General features: G+C 40.7%; 1 protein-coding gene and 1 non-coding gene across 7 annotated transcripts in view; one reads left to right on the top strand and one right to left on the bottom strand.

The window, feature by feature from the left end:
• IGF2BP3 (insulin like growth factor 2 mRNA binding protein 3) overlaps positions 1 to 27,823 on the top strand; it is a 147,072-nt gene that overhangs the window by 96,458 nt on the left and 22,791 nt on the right. For 5 of the 6 annotated variants that reach the window (XM_081536448.1, XM_081536447.1, XM_081536450.1 and 2 more), the window contains exons 5-8: positions 11,806 to 11,857; positions 11,949 to 12,012; positions 23,663 to 23,944; positions 27,495 to 27,629. In XM_081536448.1, coding sequence (XP_081392574.1) covers positions 11,806 to 11,857; positions 11,949 to 12,012; positions 23,663 to 23,944; positions 27,495 to 27,629 — 533 coding nt within the window. The remainder of the gene's footprint in view (positions 1 to 11,805; positions 11,858 to 11,948; positions 12,013 to 23,662; positions 23,945 to 27,494; positions 27,630 to 27,823) is intronic. The other variant, XM_081536451.1, reaches the window with a different exon arrangement.
• On the bottom strand, positions 4,457 to 4,586 carry LOC145524964 (small nucleolar RNA SNORA11). The gene has a single exon (XR_014067993.1). It is a non-coding gene; the product is annotated as a small nucleolar RNA SNORA11 (small nucleolar RNA).

Here is a 27,823-nt window from a genome sequence, read left to right as displayed (position 1 = left end):
TTTGAGGAACTGCCATACTGTTTCCTGTAGAGGCTGCACTATTTTACGTTCCTCCCAGCATGTATGAAAGTTCTAATTTTTCTACATCTTGCCAAGACATGTTATTTTCATTTTTCATTTTTTTATTATAGCCATTCTAGTAGGTACGAAAGTGTTGTCTCACTGATTGTGATTTGCATTTCCTTAATGACTAATGGTTTTGAGCATCTTTTCATGTGACACGCATACTTCTAAAAACATCCGGAAAGACCCACCAAAGCTGACCGTGGTTTCTTTTAGCACTTGGGGGAATAACTGGTTTGAAAGTTGTTACCTAGTCAATAAGAACCCTAACTTTGCATCATTTAGAGAGTGTATGTGTGGATATGTGTAGCCAGTATTTCTGTTGGTAAACTATAGAACAAGTTCATGCTGGTTAATGTCTTCATCTGATTGAGGTACATAAAAATAAACTGAGCACTTGAACAGAGTGGGCAGTTTATTGACCCAAAGAATTGATACAGTTCTTTGCCTTCTGAAAGATGATTTTGATCTTGCTGCAAAGTAAGGATTAGATTGCTTTCAGTCTGAACCATTTTATTTCTTCTAATTGTACAGGGAAATGAGGCAGTTTATTTGACCAAGTGCTCAAGAGTGGGAGCTCTGAAATCTGACAGCTGGGGTTTAAATCATTTCTCCATCACTTCACTGTCTATCCAGCTTCAAATACTGTATAACTTCTCCATGTCTAATTTACCCATCTGTAAAATGGGACATTACCTCATGGGATTTGTGTGGATTAACTGAGTTAAGATAGATTAAACATTTGGGACAGTGCTGCCACTAGAAAGCACTCAAATGTTATTACTCATAATTTATTACCAAAAAAGGGCCGGTGTAGTTGGAGCGAGAGTTCCATAGATGATGGGCCCCTCACCTGGAGTCTTCAGGCCTCTCATTAGGGACTTTGTGGTTTTTGTTGTTGTTGTTGGTTTGTTTTTTGGCCACTCCGCAGGCATGTAGGATCTTAGTTCTCCAGCAAGGGATCGAGCATGCACCCCTTGCATTGGAAGCATGGGAATTCTGAAGCACCAGGGAAGTCCTTACTAGGGACTTTGGATCGTGTCCCAAATGCAATGAGTTGATTAGCTCAGCTTTTAAAAATTAGTCTAGCCCAGTGCTATCCAATAGAAAGCTAGTTCAGGCCACTTATATAGTTTAAAATTTTCTAGTAGCCATGTTAAAAAAGCAAAAGAGAAATGAAAAATATTTTTGATATTTTATTTAACCCAGTATATTATAGTTTTTACATGTAATCAGTATTTTTAAAATTAAGATTTTATATTTTTTGTACTAACTGTTTGAAATCTGCTGTTTGTTTTATACTTAAGCTTATCTTGGACATGGATTAGCCACATTCCCAGTGCTTAATAACTACATGTAGACTTTGGATGATGAAGATCTATTTTGAGAACAACTGAAAACAAAAGTGAATATGGGAGACAACTTAGGAGCTTGTTGCAATAGTCCAGAGAGAGATGCTGGAGGCAGTGTGGTGGCAGAGAAGAAAGCAGCTGGCAGGCCCAAGGCAATAGGTAGGAGGTAGCATGTGTAGGTGGACTTCTGTTGATGAGCTTGAGGGAAATGCAGGTGCAGTTACCAAGGTTGAATGCACGGCTCCTGGCATACATGTCTGTAGATGGTGTTGGCAACTTACTCACTGTTGGGCTTGGGCACAGGTGTCAGGTTTCACGCATCACCTGAAGAAGATGATCATCTTTATGATTTCGAGGTCTGTGTGAGTGGAGGGTAACTTGGACTGTTCTTTCTCTCAGTTGCTCTAATCACATGATTTTATGGAATCCTAAATTATAGTCGCCTCCCCGTGTAAGAGAGTGTATCTTGTGACAGTTGAGGATGGCTAGAAAGTTATGAGGACTGGGAGATCTGTGTGTTACACTGGAGGCTGAGATTCCTTCTGGATGTTTGTTCAATTTAGTCACTCTGTTGTGTCCAACTCTTTGTGACCCCATGGACTGTAGCACGCCAGGCTTCCCTACGCTTCACTGTCTCCCAGAGTTTGCTCAAACTCATGTTCATTGAGTCCATTCACTGAGTCAGTCCATCGTCTATTGAGTTGATGATGCCATAGAACCATCTCATCCTCTGTTGCCCTCTTCTGCCCTCAGTCTTTGCTAGCATCAGGGTCTTTCCCAGTGAGTCGGCTCTTTGCATCAGATAGCCAAAGTATTGGAACTTCAGCTTCAGCAATAGTCCTTGCAACAAATATTTAGGGTTGATTTCCTTTAGGACTGACTGCTTTGATCGCCTTGCTGTCCAAGGGACTCTCAAGAGTCCAGCATCACAGTTCAACGGCATCAATTCTTCGGTGCTTGGCCTTTTTTGTTGTCAAGCTCTAACATCCGTACATGACTACTGGAAAAACCATAGCTTTGACTATGCAGACTTTGTCGGCGAAGTGATGTCTCTGCTTTTTAATACGCTGTCTAGGTTTGTCGTAGTTTTTCTTCCAAAGAGCAAGAGTCTTTTCATTTCATGGTTGCAGTCACCATCTGCAGCAATTTTGGAGCCCAAGAAAATAAAGTATGTCACTGTTTCCATTGTTTCCCCTTTCTAAAACCTCTAGCTGTGGTTTTTGTTTGTTTTATGTTTGGCTGTGCCATGGGATCTTGTTTCCTCGACCAGGGATTGAGCCCTGGCCCTGGGCAGTGAGAGTGTGGAGTCCTGACCAATGATCTGCCAGGGAATTTGCTCCCTCTAGGTTTTATCAGTGATGAAGATGATGTGCAACATGGCTTGTGAGGTTGGCTGTGATCTGGTCTGTCTGTGTATGTTGATCCCCTTGAGTTGAAAGTCCATTTCACAGGAATGGTTTGAATGTTATGCAAGTAGTTATAATGGTAACATTTAAGAGAAATATATATTAAGGTAGATATTTTTAAAAATTATCTTGTATTTGAAGTTTGTACCATTATTTATTAGAAATGTAATTGGTACGTACAGTATAGAATTTTTGTTTTTTTTCATTAATGTAGCTGGTTGTCTGTAGACAGATGTAAGAGAACAAAGTTTCTGGGATGATTTATCCATAGCTGGCAACAACTGGTTCCTGTTCCTGTAAAATGTGTTGAGCTGTATTTGTAGGAAGTTCCTTGCATGTCTGATGGCTTTTCTTCTGCTCCTGTGGGAATGAAGAATAGGCAGAATGACTTCATTCTTGTAACCCCTCCTCAAAGATTGAGTTTGATTTTGTGTTCAGGAGGTTCTTGTTGTGTGTGTGTGTCTGCATGTGAACAAAAAGTGTGCTGGGGCAAGAATATTGAATATCTTGCTTTTAGTTTTAATTTTACTGACTTTAATAATGCTTGTGACTTTCCACGTGTACTTTTTTTTTTGTATGTGTGTGTGTGTGTGCACATGTGAAGTCACTTCAGTTGTGTCCGACTCTTTGCAACGCTATGGTCTGTAGCCTGCCAGTCTCCTCTGTCCATGGGGATTCTCCAGGCAAGAATACTGGAGTGGGTTGCCATGCCCTCCTCCAGGGGATCTTCCCAGCCCAGGGATCAAACCTGCTTCTCTTTGTCTCTTGCTTTGGCAGACGAATTCTTCACCACTAGTGCCACCTGGGAAGCCCTTTTTATATCTGTTCATAATAAATGTTTCTTTATATCACTGTGGACTTTTTTTTTTTTTTGAGGCTAATTTATGCTTTTATTTGCCAGTATAATTAACTGCAGTGGCCTGCAGGCTTCTTTGATCTAAAAAAAAATACATTTTATATCACAATGCAACAAACACACACACATATGTAATATGTATACATACATAAAAGTGAAACAAAAGTTTTGCTAAAAATGTCTACCCTGAGTGTTAAAATTTTTTTTTTGGAGACCTTTTTCTTTTTTTTTAAGCAGTGTTAGGTTTACAATAATACTTGACAGGAACGTACGAAATTCCCCATATACCCCCCTCCCCTCACATGAACAGCCATTATCAACAGAACGGTACCTCTTTTTTTCTTTTTAGACCAAGGATGACTGCACTGACACATAATCAAAACGTCCCCAGTTCACCTTAGGGTTCACTTTGAGAGCAGAGCAGTGTTGCATATTCTATGGGTTTGGACAAAAGTATGACCACATATATCCATCATTATAATGTCGCTCACAGTATTTTCACTGCTCATGAAAACTTGTACTCTGTATATTCCTCTCTGCAAACTCCTGACAACCACTCATCTTTTTATTGTCTCCACAGTTTTGCCTTTTGCAGAATGGCATACAGCTGGACTCTTTCTTTCTCCTTGAAATGAGAGGTTCAGACCCTTTATGAGACCACTCCTGGCCCACCCAGGCATGGGCCAGACAGGCTCTAGGTGGCAAGCTCCCCACTACGTGCTGCGGCTTTCCCTCCAGTGCTGGCCCTGCCCAGCAGCCACGGGGAGGTGCAGGGGGACACGTGTTGGGTTTCTGCTCATAGGAAGGCCACACGTTTTGTGCCCTTCGTCACAGTGAACCCAGATTCCTGTCGGGTGTGTTATAAACAGACGAGCCATTAATTCAGGCCCTCTGCTCTGAGCACACCCCAACAGTGTGGACTTTTTAGTGAATCTGGAATTTGTTTCCTTTGCTCCCACTGAAGAGGGTGCCCAGACTATATCCTCAACACTATCCTATCATCTTCAGAAATGCACATGTTCAGTAAGGAAGACTTGGAATCTAGGGTCATGCATGTGTTATCCATTATCTGGAGCACAGGAGCCAGTGTAACATTTAGGAAGAGGTTACTTGTGACACTCTTGACAAATAATCACATCACTATGGTTAATCACTAATCTGGTGGGAGAATAAAGATCAGTGAAGAGATCATGAAATGACACTGCTTTCTTTTCCAGGATTAGGTCAGCTCAGGTGCTATGGAAATGGGGACACTTTTCACAGTCTTGAGGGTATGGCTGGAGCAAGTGTGTGAGGGAAGTAAAGTGAAGATGATAGGAGATGTGGGCAGTACCAAATCATTGATTACCTCCTGTACCAGGTAGAAGTTTGGCATTTTGAAGACACCGAAGAGTAGTAACTTCTAGCAGGAGGGAAGTTACTGGGCTGGAAGAAAGGATTCAATCAGACCTTTGCTTCAGATGATTCAGAATTGATGGGACCTGAGCAGTGGGTGGAGAAGGCAATGGCACCCCACTCCAGTACTCTTGCCTGGAAAATCCCATGGATGGAGGAGCCTGGTAGGCTACAGTCCATGGGGTCGCTAAGAGTCGGACACGACTGAGCGACTTCACTTTCACTTTTCCCTTTCATGCACTGGAGAAGGAAATGGCAACCCACTCCAGTATTCTTGCCTGGAGAATCCCAGGGATGGCAGAGCCTGGTGGGCTGCCGTCTATGGGGTCGCACAGAGTCAGACACGACTGAAGCGACTTAGCAGCAGAGCAGTGGGTATAAAGAGTCATCAGCAGTAGATTTATCTGCAGAGCATGGATTACACCACACCCATAGGGGGTCAGGCTTCCCTGTTGACCCAGTGGTAAAGAATCCACCTGCCAATGCAGGAGGCACAAGAGACATGGGTTAGATCCCTGGGTCAGGAGGATTCCCTGGAGAAGAAAATGGCAATCTACTCCAGTATTCTTGCCTGGGAAATTCCATGGACAGAGGAGCCTGGCAAGCTACAGTCCATGATGAGGTCACAAAAGAGTCGGACACAATTTATCAACTAAACAACAGCAACCATAAGGGGTTAGCTGAAATACAGTTTTATGGAGGGTGGAAGGAGGACTTCTGTGGCAGAGGAAATCTGATGTGTGAAGTTCCAAGTAAGATTTTCAGTTCTTTATTTTGGTATTCTAGATTGAAGAGGGGCAAGAAGAAACTATTAATTGTGATGGTTTCATGAATGTGTACACAAAGGCAAAACTGATCAAATTTTGTGCAATTCGTGCTTCAGTAATATTTCAAAGTTTAAAAAAATAAGCCTATTATCCAGTAATATTGACCTTATTTTTAACAGCTTTATTGAGATAGAATTCACATACTATATAATTCACCCATTGAAAGTGTACAATTCAGTAGTTTTGAGTGTTGACAGGTATGTGCATAACCACTGTCCATTTTAGAACATTCCCATGCCCTCAGAAAGAAACTTTTAGCTGTTGTCCTCCACCCTCCCTCTCTCACCTGCCCTATGCAACACTCGTTTACTTTTTGTCTCCATAGAGTTCTCTGTAATGGATATTTCATATGCGATGTGTGGTCTTTTGTGACGTGTCTCTACAACATATCTCTACAACGTGGATGAACCTTGGAAAACTTAGGTTACGTGCAAGAAGCCAAAGTTTTCCAAGGGTCACTCACGTGGTAGAGATATGTCAGTTCTTCATTCCTTTTTATGGCTCAAAGAAATTTCATTGAGTGGCTGTTCCACGATCTGTTTATCCGTTCATCAGTTGATGCGCACTTACATTGCTTCCACTTCAGTCTAAGTTTAATTCTTACTACTCTCTGATGGCAAGCAGTGATCTTTGCAGTTATCCTGTTATTCTTTCCTTGCTGTTTTCTACATTTGGATGAATATTTTAGAATAATGTTGAACATTTGGGATTTTTAAGTCCTAAATGTATAAAAAGGAGGTATTTGACCAAGACATTTCCCATGAGGCTTTACTTTGCTTCGATACCTCCTTTCTCCTCCAACTGTAATTTAAACTCTCCAGTCATAGAGAAATATTTCCTTTCGGGTTTGAGTGAAATAAATGAATTTAGAAATAAGAATTGGGGTTTGTTAAGAGATTCAAGAAAATGTTGGAAATCAGCAGTGCAGGTGTTTTTGTTTTTAACTTCTACACAAGGCTGTTTAAAAGAAAACATTTGTGGCTGAGCTAGATGGGAGAGGTGGAAAATACAAGATGTTCTAGGAGCAGAGAGGAGACAAGAACCCAGGGGTGGATGGTTTCTGTGACAGATACTAGGAGCCTTTGTCTTTCTTCTAGTGAATGCAGGATGAGTCAAAACGTTAGAACTCCCCAAGTGTGAGTTGTGTTTACTCTGTGAGAGTTCTGTGGGTTGCAGTGTCGTGATAGACTTGAGTAGTCCTGTAGCACGTCCAGGTGCCTACCTAGTAGATTTAGAACTGGATTTAGAACTGGTTACCATAGCATTGCTCAGTCATTCAGGGGTTGGAAACCCTTCTGGGATTTGTGAATCTGATGAGGTTACTGACAGTAGACAGACTTCTCCCATCTCTCAGTTGTGATTACCCCCATAAAGCTTTGAGTTGGCATCCGTTTATGTCCAGGTCAAAACCACCTAGGTTGTGTTGTTAAATTGTTCTCAACTATATACCAAGATTGATGCTTGACTTTTTTAGAGTTATAGTTTGTGGGTTTTTTTTCTTCTGGTTTTAGAGTCAGGTTTACATACAATAAAAAAATTTTTACATATGATAAAAATTCACCATTTTTAACATATAAGGACTGTAGTTTCTAATTCCTAGAGATTTTGCACATGGGATAGTTGACAACCAATAGCATTTATCATTACTTAGGAATAGGATGAGTAACTCTTATAAGCAATCTTGTTTTGAACATACTCAGTTCAGTTCAGTTGCTCAGTCGTGTCTGACTCTTTGCGACCCCATGAATCGCAGCTCACCAGGCCTCCCTGTCCATCACCAACTCCCGGAGTTTACCCAAACCCATGTCCATCGAGTCGGTGATGCCATCCAACCATCTCATCCTCTGTCGTCCCCTTCTCCTCCTGCCCCCAATCCTTCCCAGCATTAGGGTCTTTTCCAATGAGTCAACTCTTCGCATGAGGTGGCCAAAGTATTGGAGTTTCAGCTTCAACATCAGTCCTTCCAATACTAAACTTTATATAATATATGCTGTGAAAAACTTGGACATTTCCTCAATTTTAGTTAAAAATTTACTTGTATTTATTTATGTCTGTGTATGTATATTCATGTATAAATACGTATCTGTGTGTATGTGTATATATATCAATGTATATATAACTCATATATCACTTTGCCAGTGGGCCTTTTGGAGACATTAGTTTCATTAGCATTATTGCAGGTTTAGTCAGCATTGCTTATAAGTCATGAGTGTTTAACTTTCATAGTGATTTCTCTTAATAGTAAAAGTTAATGTAGTGTAAGCTACATTATGTGACGACTACTGTATTTAGTGAAAAAAATTGCCTTTAGGGAAAATTAATGATGTTTATTTAAATTATCTTACTAAGTTAGCACTTACCTCCTATTTTCTTTTTTTTTTTTAATAAATTTATTTATTTTAGTTGGGGGCTAATTACTTTACAATATTGTAGTGGTTTTTGCCATACATTGACATGAATCAGCCATGGGTTTACATGTGTTCTCCATCCTGAACCCCCCTCCCACCTCCCTCCCCAACCCTTTGGGTCATCCCATTGCCCCAGCCCTGAGCATTTGTCTCATGCATCGAACCTGGAATGGTGTTCTGTTTCACATATGATAATATACATGTTTCAATGCTATTCTCCCAGAATGTCCCACCCTCACCTTCTCCCTCAGAGTCCATAAGACTGTTCTATGCATCTGTGTCTCTTATTCTGTCTCGCATATAGGGTTATCATTACCATCTTTCAAATTCCATATATATGTATTAGTATACTGTATTGGTGTTTTTCTTTCTGGCTTACTTCACTCTGTATAATGGGCTCCGGTTTCATCCATCCCAATAGAACCGATTCAAATGTATTTTTTTTTAATGGCTGAGTAATATTCCATTGTGTATATGTACCACAGCTTCCTTATCCATTCGTCTGCTGATGGGCATCTAGGTTGCTTCCATGTCCTGGCTATTGTAAACAGTGCTGCGATGAACATTGGGGTACACGCGTCTCTTTTGATTCTGGTTTCCTCTGTGTGTATGCCCAGCAGTGGGATTGCTGGGTCATATGGCAGTTCTATTCCCAGTTTTTTAAGGACTCTCCACACTGTTCTCCATAGTGGCTGTACTAGTTTGCATTCCCACCAACAGTGTAAGAGGGTTCCCTTTTCTCCACACCGTCTCCAGCATTTATTGCTTGTAGACTTTTGGATAGCAGCCATTCTGACAGGCGTGAAATGGTACCTCATTGTGGTTTTGATTTGCATTTCTCTAATAATGAGTGATGTTGAGCATCTTTTCATGTGTTTGTTAGCCATCTGTATGTCTTCTTTGGAGAAATGTCTGTTTAGTTCTTTGGCCTATTTTTTGATTGGGTCATTTATTTTTCTTTACCCCCTATTTTCTAGATGCTTCCTCCACCATCTCTAGCCGCCTCAGTACCCCTGCCCCTCAAGATATCCAAGTTGCCTTAAAGCTCTACTACTAGAGTAACTTTCATTTAAAAGCTGAATTTTAAATGGCAGATATCTTTCCTGCTGTTTTAATTACTTAAATTGGAATGAGTTAAATACTTTTTACAAATTCTGTTAAGTGACACAGAAAACCACTTATTGGTATTAAAATATTTTTTAGTTTAAAAAATATAAGTAGATTTCTGTTTAAAGTTTTTTTTAAGGCACTGCTGCTGCTGCTAAGTCGCTTCAATCGTGTCCGACTCTGTGCGACCCCATAGTCGGCAGCCCACCAGGCTCCGCCGTCCCTGTGATTCTCCAGGCAAGAATACTGGAGTGGGTTGCCATTTCCTTCTCCAGTGCATGAAAGGGAAAAGTGAAAGTGAAGTCGCTCAGTCGTGTCCGACTCTTAGTGACCCCATGGACTGCAGCCTACCAGGCTTCTCCGTCCATGGGATTTTCCAGGCAAGAGTACTGGAGTGGGGTGCCATTGCCTTCTCCGTTTAAGGCACTACATGTTGTGTATTACCTATTTCATGGCATTATGGAAGCTTTCCTGTTTTTTGGCCCTTATTAAAAATTATGTCTCATTCAGCATTACATGCACAGCAAATTTATCTCTAGAAGAAGTAAACACTGTTATACAGAATACTGTTCCTGTTAAGTTATACTAGTATTTCCTCCTGAGAACTAGTCACTTCATTTATGCACTATTTGAATGTCTTTTTTAGGTACTGGGGATAATACAATGAACAAAAAGATTTCCTATTCACACTGAGCATGCTTTCTAGTGACTGAGACAGACAAATGAAATTTTAGGTAGTCAGTTAAGTGCTTTGAGTTAAAAACAAAAAAACGAAGCTTTATGATTTAAACAGTAGCTGTAATTTGAGACAATGATCATTGTGCTTCTAAACCTCACCCACAGGAAATTCACCATGTCAGAGTTTACCTATGAAAATACTAACAGCTCCATTCACAAATAGGGGTTAACCTTATTTAAAATGGAAAAACAGTTAAAAGTTCATCTCCACACAAACCTTGCTGTAGATTTCAATCTGCACTCAGCAGACAGAATAAAAGCCTGAAATGTACCGTATAAGATAAACATTCCTTTAGAAGAAATTGCTTAAAGTTTAGTAGGAAATTGCCGTTAAAACTTATTCAGTGTGTTTCTTGATGGTTTACTGTGTCCTGGGGGACCAGAAAACATTTTCAAGGGCTGTCCTTCAAATTTTGCAATAAAATTGATGAGTAAGTGCTTCACTATAAACTAATAGAAGCTTAGTTTGTTTTACTTTTCAAGAAAAACTTGTTACAGTTCTTAGGAGCAAAAGATAGTTGAATTTGGTTTATACTGGTGAGGTGTATGCCTGCAGTTTATAGTATGATAAAATTTAGTTATTGTTTTAACAGCCTTTTGTTACATTACCATCCATGTGTAATAATGCAGCTACAGGAAAGACAGTTTCCTGTTGTACTTTTTTCCAACCCATTCTAGGCTTAGAAGACTCTTAGCATAGATGCACTTCTTTTTATATTTTCTACTGTTCAGGAATTGATAAACTACTTAGATTAGTTCAAGACTCTAGGCAGGAAAGCTTCATTTTGCTAGCGTGCCTTGAGAGTAGTCTGTTCTGATACATCCTTTAAGCTGTAAAAAGAAGTTTTTTAAAAAGGAAAATCTTAAGAGATAAGCCTTAACTTGGGCCCTTCTCCTCTGCAAGGAGAAAGTGACTGTGTGTTGGTGGTGTGTGTATGAGAAATACACGCATCTTTGTTCTCCAGCCTCAGAACAAGCGGCTGTAGTTCTGAACACTTGCTTTCTGTGCCTTTTGTTGTTGTTCAGTTGCCAAGTCGTGTCTGACTCTGTGCAACCCCATGAACCTCAGCACACCAGGCTTCCTTGTCCTTCACTGTCTCCTGGAGTTTGCCCAGACTCATGTGCATTGACTCAGTGATGCTATCCAACCATCTCATCCTCGGTCATCCCCTTCTCCTTTTGCCTTCAATCTTTCCCAGCATCAGGGTCTTTTCCAGTGAGTTGGCTCTTCACATCAGGTAGCCAAAGTATCGAAGCTTCAGCTTCACCATCAGTCCTTTCAGTGAATATTCAGGGTTGATTTCCATTAGGATTGACTGGTTGGGTCTCCTTGCAGTCCAAGGGACTCTCAAGAGTCTCCTTCAGCAACCAGAATTCAAAAGCATCAAGTTTTCAATGCTCAGCCTCCTTTATGGTCAACTCTCACATCCATACGTCTTGGTTAGATCAGCTTCAAGTCAAGGACCTCTGGAGAGGCAGGAGTGAAAACCCACCAGATGCTCTCTCTGGGGCCCTTCTCTCACTTCTGTAGTCCCAAACCCCAGTTAATTTTGGGGGGCTCATTTCCATCACAGTTACTTAAAAACCTTCTCCTGCCCTTGCTAATAACACAGGAAACTGAAAACTTGTAATTTTGTCTCCCCCTCCTGATAGGTGCTGGATAGTTTACTAGTCCAGTATGGAGTGGTGGAGAGCTGTGAGCAAGGTACATGTCTTCTCAATTGCTTTCAAATTTGTAAAAGGAAGAAAGTAGAAAGAAAACTAACTTCTTTTCCTTCTTTTTTTTCTTCCTGTAGTGAACACTGACTCAGAAACTGCCGTCGTCAATGTAACGTATTCCAATAAGGAGCAAGCCAGACAGTAAGCAGTTTGAAACTTCTAATCTCTATGTAATAACAAGGTTAAATATAGTACTTTTATTTTGGGCTAGTGGGTAGCAGACAACTTTATTTGGCAAAGTTTGACCTTGCAAATCTTGTTAAGTTTGAATGTCTAATAAGAATTTACATTGGTTAAAGTTTTATTATATTTTCAATATAATGTTAATGCCAGTAATAGTTATAATATGATGCTGAATTATATCCTGTTTGCAAAATCTTCTGCACCTGGGTATCATTGCCAAATTATATTAAAAGACCTTTTTCCCCCTTATTATTTGTATGATACATACGTTGTTGCTGTTTTACCCCAAGCTGGTAAGTTGATCATGTGTTAAACCAACACCAGTGTTAAATGTTAAGTTTACCTGTTCACTTATTTTTCTAATGATTACCAAATGTCATTTAGAAGTATGTAGGCATGGGACTAATGTAATTTGGTGGGAAAAAAAATATTCCAATGCAACAGACAGGCAACATTTCACAGATCAAAAAATTTTCCCTAGGAAAAGATAATTCTGTAGGCTTGGGAATAATCTAACAAACTGATTGACCACTGGAGAGAAGAAATGAGGTTCCCACAAATACTGCTTTTGACTGGTCTGCTCAGAACACAAACGTGGAGGGATGGCACACGGGGTGCCCAGTCGTGCTGAGTGTCCAGGCGGAGCCAGACTGTCCTCTCTGTGGGGGAGCAAGGGCCATACTGACTGACCCTGAGCCCTGGAGGGGAAGGGCAAAACCAGCAGCAAGAGTGGCAACAGAGCTAGGTTACCAAAGGCAGTACTCACCCATGGAGGGACGATGAGAAGGAAGATAGGGCTGGGGAAAGAGATGGAAATTTGCATAACACAAGGGGAACTTTTGTTTTTAGAAGTAGGTAATATTTACATGGTTCAGAATTTTTAAAGTCTAGATGTGTATACTGCAAATCTTCCTTCCAGTGTTGTTCCCTGACTACTTTACTTTGCTTCCTCGGAGGTGACCATATAGAAGACTAGTACATCTGTGTATTCTTCCTCCTTTTTAACATAGATGATACCATAGCATTTGAGGGTTTTATACGTATAATAACATATCTCTTATAGTTGCATAGAATTTGGTTGTATAGATGTGGAATGTCTTAATCTCAAATTAGATTTTTAGGTCTCTTGCAGTGGTGAACAAAGATGTAGTGAATCCCTCTTGCAGTCATTTTGCAAGTGTATAAGTACAGTCATAGGTTAAATTCTTAGAAGTAAATTTGCTAAGTCAAGAAGGATGTGCCTTTTTTGTTGGATATTGATGATTTATCCTTTCTAGATCTTGAATGAGTTTAAATTTCCCCCTAGCACTGTAAGAGTGTCCATTTCTCCTTAATTTTCCCTAACACAGGGCTTTATCAAACCTGGCCTGTCAAGTGAGTAAAAAGTAGTATCTAATCATGTTAATTTCACATTTTTCTCAGAAGCCAGACTCAAGATTAACTTTTAATGCTTTAATGTGAGACTCTTGATGTATATTTAAAAATTTTTTTAAATTGAAGTATAGTTGATTAGTGTTGCGCTAGTGAGTACATATATATAGTTAGTGTTGTGCTAACTCTGCTTTATAGCAGAGTGACTCAGTTTTACACTTATATACATTCCTTTTTCAATATTCTTTTCCATTATGATTTATCTGAGGAGATTGAATATAGTTCCCTGTGCCAAACAGGAGAACCTTATTTACCCATTCTAAATGTAATAGTTTGCATCTACCAACCCCAAATTCCTGGTCCATCCCTCTCCCTACCCTTAGCAACCACAAGTCTGACCTCCATGTCTGTAGAGACTCTTAATAGATTTTAAAAAAGTCAAATTTTCCTTCTCTTTGTATCTTTCATTTATTTAAAATAAATGTTAACAGTTTATATGCTTAGTCGCTCAGTCATGTCCAGCTCTTTGCGACCCCTTGGACTGTAGCACACCAGGCTCCTCTATCCATGGGATTTTTCAGGCAAGAATACTGGAGTGGGAAGCCATTTCCTCCTCTAGGGGATCTTCCCGACCCAGGGATTGAACCTGTGTCTCTGGAGTCTCCTGCATTGGCAAGCAAATTTTTTTACCACTGAACCACCTGGGAAACCTCAACAGTTTATATGAAGACATAGAATTGTAGTATGAGTTGTAAAATAAACTGATGTCTCACAAACTTGATTCTGATAATCATGATATGAGAGGAACAGTAGGAAAATTTCACATTTTATAGCTGAAGTAGAGTGAGGGTAAAAGTGCACAGTGAGAACACAGGTGCCCCATTCATTTACATGATGCAGTTTTTACAAAGAGCTCTACTAAATACTTGACAGAGCCAGCTCTCTGGTAGATGGAAAATAAGGGATGACATGATAGACCCAAGGATATTTGAGGATTGTCAGAGGCCAGTCTCTTATTATGTGAGGCTAGCTTGGTAAAGAGGGAAATGCTTAGTGTAACAGTTATTTAGCTATATGGGAGACTGTCTGTTGGAGAATTCCTACATAGCTGTACATGGCTTTGAAGAGATTTAAAGGGAAGTTGAATGGGGACAGGTTGACATTTAGCACCCCTACCCCCCTTAAAAGAAATTCCGAAGCATTAGGAGTACAGGCACAGGGTAGACTGCTCATCGAGGCAGAAAACACGCCTAGCAAGTGTGGAGGCATTTTAATTCTAAAACTACTTTGTAATGATTGTTAGAGATTGTCAGGGTCCTGTGGATCACATGGAGGGAGGAAAAGACTGTTAGGAGTTTGTGGTTTAGGCAACTATAGCATCTAAACAAATCAGTTGGGCATTTCAAGGAGGGAAAGTCATCATGTCCTTCATTCTAGTAGTCAGTCCATTAACATTTATTGAGTGTCAACTATTGACCAAAGGTTGCCAATGAATAAAGGCAAAGTTTCTGTCCTCAAGGGTGTGCCCCCTGGTGCTGGAAGAATATTTGGAGAGGGATTACTTGATTTAATTCTTGTCCAAGTTGAATTTTCCTTCTAAGAATCCTGGGTTTTCTCCACCTCAAGAATTTCAAAGATCAAAGAGAATTAGACAATGAGTATTCATAGGAAGTTAACAGAATGGACAAATCAGTTTTGTGGACAGTGTTATGAAAGCTATTAGTTTTCTAGTAAGGTTTTTTTTTTTTTAAGATATGAAGTGCACTGTCATTTTTAAAGGAGAATTAATTGTATTTGAGAGGCATTTGATAAAGTGGAGAAAGCATGGACTCTGAAGTCAGGCAGCTCTGACTGTAACCTTAACTTCTCTTAGCTTCAGTTTTCTCAGCTACAAAATGAGGGCTGACAAGAAACGAATATAGTTGTGCATATATGCCCATATTTATAGACAGTGGTCTTATCAAATGGCCTGGCACCCAGTAAATAAAAATTCTGGTTCAACCCTTTGGTTCTGGGCACCGATAGAGCAGCTAGACGTGGCTTGCGCGGGGGAAGGCTGGTCCATTCAGGACTTGTCTGCTGAACCCAGCGAGCCTGTTCTCTGAGCTCCACCAAGACTGTCTGCTGCCTAAGCTAAGCTGGCATGATTTCTTCCTGCCTTTCCCATGGCAGCCATCCAAAGCGTACTTCTCTAGGTGATAAGGGCTGAGTTGACATTCTCTGTTGACTTCTTTTCTTTTTCCTTAGCGTGTGTTAACATAGGCGTCTCTCTAACTGGGGTGCACTTGTGCAGGTGTGAGTAGAGTGTGGAGACTGAGAGGGTTCATTTCCAGAGTCTGGTTCCATGGAATGGACTCCCTGTGACACTTCCCTAGCTGTGACTCTGCTCAAGTTAATGTTCCTTAATATAATCCTGTCTGTGAGATATGAAGGTAGTAAGTCAATAGCTATTAAACATTTTCCCAGCATTTTTCACTGCTGTTGAGAATGCCCTGTTACTGTACAGGATACTTCATTTCAGATAATAATTGGAGTTATTATAACCCTCAGGAGTTAGAGACCTAGTTCAAAAGCCTCTTTTTACTTAAAGCTCTATGAATGACACATTTTTGTTTTTTTGGTAATGGATGACACTTTTAAGAGGATTCCTCAATAAGGCTATATCTCTTAAGACAGAATTTTACATGGAAATTCCTGCCACCTTGTGGCTAAGAAAAAAATAAAAAGTTAACAGTGCTAATAGTACTAGGAAATACATATATTTGTTTTAACCACAAGCCTCAAATTACTAATTTCTTAGAATAATAAATGAGTAAAAATAATGAAAATATATTTAAATCAGGAATATGTATTTAGTGTTTCTTGTTCCTGGAAGCAAGACAGACTTGGATCTCATGGATAACCTATTCCTTCCATCTTCTGGGGATGCTCAGATAACAAAGACACCAATTCATTGGAAGATTTGTCATGGGTGACAAAGAAATAATGCTTCAGAATTTCTACATATTTAGTTCTTTTTTTATTTTAGAGTTCCTATTTCTTTTCTTTTTGTATTTAAGGCTGTTTATTATCTAGTTCAGTCCAGTCACTCAGTCGTGTCCAGCTCTTTGTGACCCATGGACTGCAGCATGCCAGGCCTCCCAGTCCATCACCCACTCCTGGAGTTTACTCAAACTCATGTCCATTGAGTCAGTAATACCATCCAACCCTCTCATCCTCTGTCATCCCCTTCTTCTCCTGCCATCAATCTTTCGCAGCATCAGAGTTTTTTCAGATAAGCCAGTTCTTCGCATCAGGTGGCCAAAGTATTAGAGTTTCAGCTTCAGCATCAGTCCTTCCAATGAATATTCAGGACTGATTTCCTGTAGGATGGACTGGTTGGATCTCCTTGCAGTCCAAGGGACTCTCAAGAGTCTTTTCCAAGGGACTCTCAAGAGTCTTTTCCAACACCACAGTTTAAAAGCATCAGTTCCTCGACACACAGCTTTCTTTATAGTCCAACTCTCACATCCATACATGACTACTGGAAAAACTGTAGCTTTGACTAGACAGACGGACCTTTGTTGGCAAAATAATGTCTCTGCTTTTTAATATGCTATCTAGATTGGTCATAACTTTTCTTCCAAGGAGTAAGCGTCTTTTAATTTCATGGCTGTAGTCACGAGGATCTCAGTGATTTTGGAGCCCCCAAAATAAAGTCTGTCACTCTTTCCCCATCTATTTGAAGCCCAGAAAAATAAAATCAGCCACTGTTTCCCCATCTATTTGCCATGAAGTGATGGGACCGGATGCCATGATCTTAGTTTTCTGAATGTTGAGCTTTAAGCCAACTTTTTCACTCTCCTCTTTCACTTTCATCAAGAGGCTCTTTAGTTCTTCTTCACTTTCTGCCATAAGGGTGGTGTCATCTGCATATCTGAGGTTATTGATATTTCTCCCGGCAATCTTGATTCCAGCTTGTGCTTCCTCCGGCCCAATGTTTCTCATGATGTACTCTGCATATAAGTTAAATAAGCACGGTGACAATATACAGCCTTGATGTACTCTTTTCCCTATTTGGAACCAGTCTGTTGTTCCATGTCCAGTTCTAACTTGCTTCCTGACCTGCATACAGGTTTCTCAAGAGGCAGGTCAGGTGATATTCCCATCTCTTTAAGAATTTTCCAGAGTTTGTTGTGGTCCACACAGTCAAAGGCTTTGGCATAGTCAGTATAGCAGAAGTAGATGTTTTTCTGGAACTCGCTTGCTTTTTTGATGATCCTAAGGTTTTTCTAAAGATAAATTTGGCATTTTATTTTTTAAAATTGAACAATGCTATGTTAATTTTTTCTGTACAGCAAAGTGATTCAGTTCTGCATACATATGTATGTGTGTATTATATATAATGCACTGAGTTATCTGCAGTGGCTCAGTGATAAAGAATCCACCTACTATGCAGGAGCTGCAGGGGATGTGGGTTTGATCCCTGGGCCTGGAAGATCCCCTGGAGAAGAGAATGGCAACCCACTCCAGTATTCTTGCCTGGGAAATCACATGGACAGAGGAACCTGGTGGGCTACAGTCCATGGGGTCGCAAAGAGTTGGACACGACTGAAGTGACTTAGCATGTATATATATGTGTGTGTGTATGTATACACACACACACATTCTTTTTTGTATTTTCCATTATGGTTTATCCCAGGACATTGAATATAGTTCCCTGTGTTATACAGTAGGCCCTTTGTTGTCCAGGGTTTCTTATTTCTGGTGTGTATTTTTTTGTTGGGGAATAGAAATATAGTTTATATATTAAAGCTATTATTGCAGATCTTTTTATATCAGCCTGAAGATTTGTATAAGGTACACACAGAAGTGTTAGAAACAACTTGGCTGATGGCTAAGGGGAGGATGTTGACCCTTAAACTTTGAAAATTATGTAAATGGAAGATTTATTCTAGAAAAAGGAACAATAGATCAGGTGTAAGACAAAGAAATTTTTTGCCTTTTTTGCCATTCAGAGATAACCACTGTGAAATTTGACATCAAGTTCAGTAGACTTTGTCTCATGCATTACAACTTACTATTTATTATTTACAATTGATTTTTATTGGAGTATAGTTGATTTATGATATTGTGTTAGTTGCTATACAGCAAAATTAATCAGTTATGAGTGAGTGAGTGAAAGTCTCTCAGTCACGTCTGACTCTACATCTGCATGGACTTTATAGTCCATGGACTTCTCCAGGCCAGAATACTGGAGTGGGTAGCCGTTCCTTTCTCCAGGGAATCTTCCCATCCCAGGGATCTAATCCAGGTCTCTGGTGTTGCAGGCATCTTCTTTACCAGCTGAGCCACCAGGGAAGCCCAACAATACTGGAGTGGGTAGCCTATCCCTTCTCCAGTGGATCTTCCCAAGCCAGGAATTGAACTGGTGTCTCCTACATTGCAGGCAGATTCTTTACCAGTTGAGTTAGTAGCTGGTAGCTACAAGCCAGGTAGCTACCAGGGAATCAGTTACGCATATACATATATCCAGTCTTTAGATTTTTTTCCCATATAGGTCATCATTACAACTTTTAAAATGCCAAAGATTCTATAGAATTGTGCGGGTTGTCTTTCCATTAGGTGTATTTATACTGTTAGTAATATCTCTCTGGTGTGTCATCCCTGCCACAGTCTATGTAGCTAGTCCTCTGGTCAGCATCTAGGTTGTTTGCAGTTTTTTGCCGTTAGAACTAGTTTGGTAATGAAGTCTTTCATTGTTTCCTTAAGATGCCTCCCTGCAGTGGTATTATCAGGCTTTTGGTAATTATTGCTGAATTGTATGTCTCAACCTTTTACTCTTGGTACAAGGAGAAAATGGAATGATGTGATTTTTCAATGACGGCTAAGCCTAATTTTGTTAGGACCTACATGATACCCAGCAGTGATATCTAGGAATAAGGAAAAGATTTTAGACATGGAATTTATAGAGTTGAAAGACCATAAATCTGGTCGTTTATAGTTTCTCAGGTGAGGAGGCTGATGCCAAATCACAAAACGACCTTTCTGAGGTTCCTTGTCTACTTACTGTTCAAGCTGGCTTAGAATTCTGGTCTCTCTTTCACTACTCAGCTCTGTATGTGTGTACCATTGGATACATTTAACTTCTCTGAGACTCAGTTCTTCTTACTCTCTCATCCTTGAGATAAACTACTTATTCTTTCTTGCAAGGCCCTTTCAGTCCTACCCTGTGATCTACCCCAATAAACATAGCAATGCGATTAAGTGCTACCAGCCAGCAAAACTGCTCATGGGTGGGAATTTCCCGGTGATCCAGTGGTTGGGACTCTGCGCCTCCAATGCAAGAGGCACAGCTTCGAACCCAGTGCAGCCAAAATGAAGCAAAACAAAAAATACTACTCACCATCTTATGTTTGACTCAAAATCATAGCAGAGCAATCAAGTAATGATGGGAAACAGCGTTCTAAGTAATACACATGTGGGATAAACATCCTTGAGTTCTGCTGAACTGAATGCATGTTTTGAATAATTAGATGACAATTTTTGATCATGCATCTTGCATGTACAATAAGGTTGGTGAAAATACTAGAATGTTTTCCCCTGAACTCAGCAGACCACTAGATAACGTAGCATAGAGAGGTTATAGTGGTAGACTTAAAATTCATAAATGTACAGTCTTCAGTCATGAGACAGTCATTGCTGGCAGTTTATTCACTCCTGTACCTTCAGCTGTGTCCAGGTGTGGAGTGCCATGTGGTGAGGGGTCAGGAGCCCTGGCAGCTAGCAGTGGGGTATACACAGGGCATGCTGTCTGCTCTCTGACGGGAACAACCTGAGTTTGGAGTCTCTGGGACCCAGACAGCATTGGGTCCTGGAGCACTGTGCCACCTGTCCTCTTCTCTTTTCCCCTCACAGAAATCTTCTTCAAGCAGTACAGTAAAGTTGGGAAGTTATAGTTTAGTTATAGTTATAGTTTATTCCAAGTTGAGAGCTGTTTCTCGGGACACACATGACTCTATTTGGATACACAGAAGCATCTGGTGACTTATATGTTTATTTCCATGGAGAAGGACGTCTGTCTGTCTGTATATGTCTCTTAATCAGGAAAGAAGCTAATTAACTTTTTAGTAACATGGACTGTAGCCCGCCAAGCTCCTTTGTCCATGGAATTCTCCAGGCAAGAATTTAAAGTAACATTACTGACTTAATTGCACAGTCACTTACTCTTTACTGAAGTGCTTAGTTTTTGAGTGGGGAAGGATGTTACCGTGACCTGTTGCCTTTTATGTCCCAGGTTGAGTTGAGCCCTTCATCACATTGGGCTCTCATGTCTCTGAAAAAACCTTCAGGGATAGGTTTCTCTTGGGTTCTGAAAAGCTTTATCTAATTTGTTGAAACCTCTGTAATTCCAAACTTTCTGTAGTAAATGTTCATCATCGATGTTAAAAAATTTCTAGCTGTTGTCTTCCTTTAGAAATAGCCAAAATACTTTAGGGCCCTTAATGCACATATTCTTTAGGAAAAAAGGAGAGGGAAGAAGGCAGGAAAAATGTGTTAACTGAAGGTTCTTCTATCAGGGCATTGGTAAAACAAGTTTTACTGTGTGTCTGCTATCACCTGTGAAGCTTATGAAAAGAATGCTATCTTAAGCTACTTTTTTAAAAAAATTGAAGTTGATTTACAATGTCTTGTTAATTTCTGCTGTACAGCAAAGTGATTCAGTCACACACACACACATACACGGGAAAAGAATGTCGTCTGATACAGAACTCACATGGAAATATCCCAAGATATATTGTATTTGGAAAAACAACAGATCACAAGACTTATGTATATCATGATCTCAGTTACACTTTTTTAAGAAGGTACTGAACACTTTCACACCTGTGTGAACATAAGGAAAGAACCTTCAGGGATAGGTGTCTCTTGGGCTCTGGTCTTTTGGTCTGTTTGCAGAAGCTACCACAGTTAACAGTTACTCTGGGAAGGGTCTTGGAGGTAATGGTGACAGAAATTTCTTGATACTTTGTTAGTCTGTATGACTGGGATCTTTTAAAGAGTTAATTTGTGTGCATGGAACTGTAGGACAGTGATGGAACACGCCACTGACATGCAGAAAGGGTAGAATTCTGAGTCTTGAGAACATTGGTATGTCTTGCCTGATTTTCTACATCTGCCACGCAGTTTCATGGTTTTCTTAACCCTTTTTGGTGCTGGGGCTCTCTCTTAAAGTTGAAACAGAAAGATCTCCAGATAAAGCAATATATGAACCACAAATGATCATTCTGAGCAACTAGACAGAGAGCATTTTATGCCTATTTTTCTCTCCTTGCCTGGGTCGAACTCAGGGCCCACTGGAATACCATCTGAGCAAAGATTCTGGGTAGCCCTGGAGAAAGTGTGAGGCCTTTTTTTTTTTTTTTTTTAATTTTAATTTTGCTGTGCACTGGGAGTGTGTATTATTAGGGTGATGTCTATATAGCAGTATCTTCTGTTAACTTTTATTGAGTTCTTCGCATTTAAAATATGTAGGTAAGCTAGAATACACCAATTTATCTTATAAACTTAGGAATCTTACATACTTATCTTATAAAAGATAAGTTAAAGATGCCAGACATGGGTATTTACATAGAAGTGTAAACAGGCAGAATCTCTCTATGGTGTGAGGAACCGAAGGGAGGGGCAGTCACTGGAAGGAGGTCCTGGCGGGGCTTCTGGGACACTGGGGTGTCCTAGCTCTGAATCTGGAGATGCATGCTCACTCTGTGAAAATTCATTGAGATGTTTGCTTAAGATTGGGTATTTTTCCGTAATTCAGTTCACTCGCTCAGTCGTGTCCAATTCTTTGTGACCCCATGGACTACAGCATGCCAGGCTTCCCTGTCCATCACCAACACCTGGAGCTTGCTCAAACTCATGTCCATCGAGTTGGGGATGCCATCCAACCATCTCATCCTCTGTCGTCCCCTTCTCCTCCTGCCCTCAATCTTTCCCAGCACCATGGTCTTTTCAAATGAGTCAGCTCTCCACATCAGGTGGCCAAAGTATTGGAGTTTCAGCTTTAGCATCAGTCCTTTCAATAAGTATTCAGCATTGATTTCCTTTAGGATTGACTGGTTTGTTTGATCTCCTTTCAGTCCAAGGGACTCTCAAGAGTCTTCTCCAACACCACAATTCAAAAGCATCAATTCTTCAGCACTCAGCCTTCTTTATAGTCTGACTCTCACATCCTTACATGACTACTGGAAAAAACCATAGTTTTGACTGGATGCACCTTTGTTGGTAAAGTAATGTCTCTGCTTTTTAATATACTATTTAGGTTGGTCATAGCTTTTCTTCCAAGGAGCAAGGAAGCATCTTTTAATTTCCATACTTTTCCATAACAAGGCTCTAAAATGGAAAAAAAAAAAAAAAACAGAAAAGGTAAAGCTCCTCTCGAAATAGATGAATGGGTGCATGGATGGATGGATGGATGGGAGAAGACAGTTTTCGTTGTTTTCTTTGGTTTACCACCACCCTTGTCTCCCTGACTCAAATCAGATAATAAATTCCACAAGGTCATGGATTGCTTTTTTCCCTCAAGAACAGGCTCATAATAGGTATTGAGTGATTTTATAGTGGTAAGTAACGTGAGTATTAAATTCTACTTCCTCCAGTGAGTGGCTCAGAGATTTTTGTCCTTTGATTCTGAAAGTGTTTTAAATATTTGTTTTTAAGACATCAAAGCAAGGGAGGTGTGTATTGTAACATCTTTTCTATTCTGATTTGGAAAGACTAGCCGAGAGAAGGAGAGCCCCCTCCTCTTGTTCTGTGGGTGTCCTCATAGGCTGTTACTGATTTCATGGTGAATAGCTTAGTCAAGAGTGTTGTTTTTTGTTTGTTTGGGTTTTTTGTGGCCACACTGTGTATCTTCTGGGATCTTACTTCCCCGCCAATGGATTGAACACAGACCTTAGCAGTGAGAGCACCAAGTCCTAACCACTGGACTGCCAGGGAATTCCCTAGTTAGAGTTTGACAAAATTTTTTTTTTTTTTCCACTGGTAAATGGCTAATATGTTCCCTTGGAAACCTGTTTTCCCCATGTGTCCTTCAAAGGGAATGTGAGCGGGGAGTGTTAGGTGTGTTCTGGATTTGCTATCTGTTCAGTGGCTTTATTCAGGAGCTTTAGAGCCAGGAATCCTGAGTGGAAGAGGTGGTATTGCTGTTACGCAGCCTGGTTCCTCTTCCCACCCCCTGCTCCTTGTTGACTTTCAGAGCTTTAGACAAGCTGAATGGGTTCCAGCTGGAGAACTTCACGCTGAGAGTGGCCTACATCCCCGATGAGATGGCGGCCCAGCAGAGCCCCTCACAGCAGCCCCGTGGCCGGCGTGGGTTTGGGCAGAGGGGCTCCTCGAGGCAGGGGTCTCCAGGGTCAGTGTCCAAGCAGAAGCCATGCGACTTGCCTCTGCGCCTGCTGGTTCCCACCCAGTTCGTTGGAGCCATTATAGGAAAAGAAGGCGCCACCATTCGGAATATCACCAAACAGACCCAGTCTAAGTGAGTATTTCCTGGGGTGTGGTGGGTGTTTGCATCTTCATAACAGAGTCTGTTCTTTGCTGCTTCATGTCCTCCTGAGCATGGTTATGATCCCTTCTCGTATGCTACTTGGGCATCTGGGAAAACCTCGTGATTTGATATCTTTAGTGTTCATTTTATAAAAACCTGGGGCTAAACCTTAATCTCAAAGAGAAGTTTAGATTTTCACACATGAATGGAACACAAATGATACTCCTGATGAGGGAGGCCCTGGCCAACAAAAGGGCAGCTTCTAGGTGGTTCTCTGCTCCCCCATCTCCTCTCCGACCTCCACTGATGCCTGCCCTCTGCTTTTAGAAGTAATTTTTTGGGTCCAACACAGAAGAATTTTTCAGTCTTGCTTTACTTCAGTGAAGAATAATTCAGTTTATGATCTGTAGTTATCCTATGTTTAAGCCATATAGTTAGAATGGTTCTTTCTTTAGGATGTTGTTTGATAGTTTTAATTTGCAGATTTTGAGGAATTAGAAGATTCTCCATCAAATACTGGGGCTAACTTTTTAGGAGTAGAAAGCAGGAGCTATTTGTTTTTATTTACCACTGTAGTCTCAACACTGGGCATGTTGATGGCTCTCATTTTTGTTAAATGAGTGAAATAACTGCATGTGAATTATGTTTAATTCTGTTAAAGTATATCTAAGGCACTGTCTCAGTTTTGGAGCTCCAGTGATTATATATGTTCGTGGTTTTGCTTAAGTAACCATCCTGTTATGCTATATGTGAAGAATTTGACCCAAAGAAACTTGATGATGAACTCTTTCCTTGCCCTTAGTTCTGTAAATTGCTACTAGGCACATCTCTGGGACAGTTGCCACCATATTTCCTGAAGAACTGTGGATGTACCAGGAAGAAGAGGCAGTGTGTACACTCGTCTCAAGTCATTCTATACAAAAGGGTAGGGAGATGGCCTTGGGCCAGCTACAGAGATGACTGTGGATCATTTTGCTTTTTAAATGTAGTGAGAAAAATTATTTTGTGTGGTCCAAGGAGTTAACCAGAGTCTTTTTCAGAAAGTACAACTATGGTGCTGTGTTTGTTCCAAAGAGGTTATCCACGTTGATCACAGGCACCATGCCAGCCTTCAGGTGGCTGGCCCATTTCTGATGTAGAAGCAAAATGACCTATGTCTACTGGTGGTCACACACTCACTCCCCCTGAGGAGTGACGCCTGGCCCTGCCTTCCCACAGCTGGGAGTGGGAGCAGTGCTGAGTGCTGGTTACCTTTGTGCAAAGTCGGTGGCCTTGACTTCATAATGTTAGAGGGTAGGGAAGACAACTGAACCATAGCCCAATCAGTTTTCATCTCAGATTTGCCTCATTTTAATACAGGAGCTTCTCTTTAATTCTCTAATTCAAGAGCTGCTCTCTTGCATTGATTCCCCATTACCTGCAGAAACTTAATTATTCAGTCGTTTCCCTTGCTCATCACATGGCAGATGAAAGTTGTTCCTTTTAAAGCTGCTCATTTCCTTATCAGAGAAAAGAGCTTCTGTGATTTAAATGAAACTGTTTGTTTTATTTAAGCAGGAAGATGGAGGATGGAGAGGGAAGGGAAGCAATAGTTGTATTCAATGATTCACTTGCAGCTCTGCCAGCAGAATTAATTCACTCTTGCCATTGAAACTAGTCATTATCAGATCCTCTGCTTCTGGAATAGCCTCACAGGGCTGCCCTAATCTGTAAAGCAACATTCCTTACTCTCAGAGGATCAGAGTTTAGTAATCCTTAGCACAGTGAACAGGTGGAAATAAACCGGAAGGAGGGAGATGAGCACGTCACCTACTAGAAGAGAAGCAATTCTTAGAGTGATTGGAGATTGAAACCAGTAACTGGAAAGATGGTTCCGGAGATCAGAGCTGTTGTATAAGATACTCTTGTTACTGGTTATTTCTAGATATTCCTTATTTGTTTCACTTCTACATTGCCCTTATTTTTAGCTATAGGTTTTAATTCTGAGATAAATCTTCAGTTTTCAATTAGGCATTTAGGAAAGTGAAATCCAAGCCCTGGTTTTATTAGCAGGATGTAGTGGTCATTCTCGTGACCTCAAGTTATATAGCCTTTCCATCTAGTGTTTGAGTGGCCAGAGGAACTTAAAATAACTTTCCCTGAACACACTTTTTTGGATAGTTGATGATCTCTCTTTTTAAACAGAAGACTTGTTTTTGTATTTAATTCAAAGTGTACAAGTATGTACATTAAAGTAAAAGAGTTAACCTCCATCTAACCCCCAAGGTGACCACTGTTGAGTTGGGAATGTGTCTTTATAAGACTCGTTCCTCGTATCTACTAACACATGTAGCTTTAAAAGAGAATTCATATCATGGTATGTAGTGGGGTTTTTTTGTTGTTTTTTTTCACATAAGACCAAGGACCTTTTTCTTTGTTGGCACCTGTGATTTTACCACATTTATGAACAGCTGTGTGATACGGATATGTTATTTAACCCTTTCTTCCTGATTGGTATTTCTAAGATATTTCCAATTTTCTATTACAAATAGTGCAACGGTGAACATGCTTGCGCCAGTGGTTTCAACCCATGGTGCTGTTTTCCCCCGGCAGACATTTGACAGTGTTTGGAGACAGTTTTGGTTGTCACACTTAGATGGGGCGGTGTCCACTGGGTAGAGGCCAGAGATTTTGTTCAACATCCTGTAATGCACAGGTCGGCTTCCACACCAAAGAACTAGTCTGACCCGAGATGCCAATATTGCCGGAAGGTGAGAAACACCACTCTTAGTCCACGTATGAGACTGTGTCTGTAGGAGTTATTACAAGAAGTAGAATTCTTGGGTCAAAAGATAATAAGCAGTTCAGTAGATTGTTCTGTACTCCGCACCACACCAGAGGTGTGCGTGTCCCAGATACCCATCCTCTTGCCAGTACTAAATTGCATCTGTGCAGGTATGGGAGAGAATGACACCTTGTTTTAAGGACCAGTGAGATTGAACATCATTGTGTGTTTAGTGGCCATTTGCTTTTTTTTTTATGTAGAACCGCCGCCCTCTCTTTGGGTTCCACTCCTATCACTGTTTGTTGTGGACTTTTCCTTGATCGGGAAGGCAAAATGTAGAAAGAACCTGGCAAGAGGAAACCGAGGAGTGAAATCCCTACCTGTGATGGATGGTGGTCACACTGTGTGAGTGGAGTCAGTAGCCCCCCGACTTGTGGGATTCCAGCTCCAGTTCTCTTGGCTTGTGTTCCAGTCTCCCTTATTTTATGAGTGGAAGAAAGCCTTTTGTTTGAACCCAGACTCTTGGATGTGAGATGTTTGACCTGTGCGGCTTGGGCAGAATAAAGAGATGCCCCTGCATAAGCAGAGAGAGAGGAATGTTCTTGGAATTAACATTGGTCTCATCCATGGTGACAGCTTATCAAGACTTGCTTTTGAGGAAAGTGAGTCACCCACTCTTTGCCCAGAAGTGCTGTGACTTTATAGGTGGTGATGACAGACTGTTGTGCATACATGCTTACAGCTCTTGCTTGCCTCTCCCCTTGTGCCCACCCTAAGAATCGATGTCCATCGGAAGGAGAATGCAGGTGCCGCCGAGAAGTCAATTACTATCCTCTCTACCCCTGAGGGCACCTCTGCAGCTTGTAAGTCTATTCTGGAGATTATGCATAAAGAAGCTCAAGATATAAAATTGTGAGTAAAAGGGATTAACCGGTAGGGAGGTTGATATTTATGCGGTCTTATTTTGGGGATTCTTTGACATAATTTTTAGGAATTGCCAGCAGACAAAGGGATATGCTGTCCCGAAGAGTGACAGAGGATTGGCACTGTTGTTTTGGTGGTTATAGAGCATAAGTCTTTTAAATACTTCGTTTTCATTCATGTTT

This window comes from Giraffa tippelskirchi, chromosome 10 (genome assembly GCF_054371585.1).
Source record: "Giraffa tippelskirchi isolate mGirTip1 chromosome 10, T2T-mGirTip1v1.2.pri, whole genome shotgun sequence".
Lineage (NCBI taxonomy): Eukaryota > Metazoa > Chordata > Mammalia > Artiodactyla > Giraffidae > Giraffa > Giraffa tippelskirchi.
This window is presented reverse-complemented; position numbering and strand designations above follow the sequence as displayed.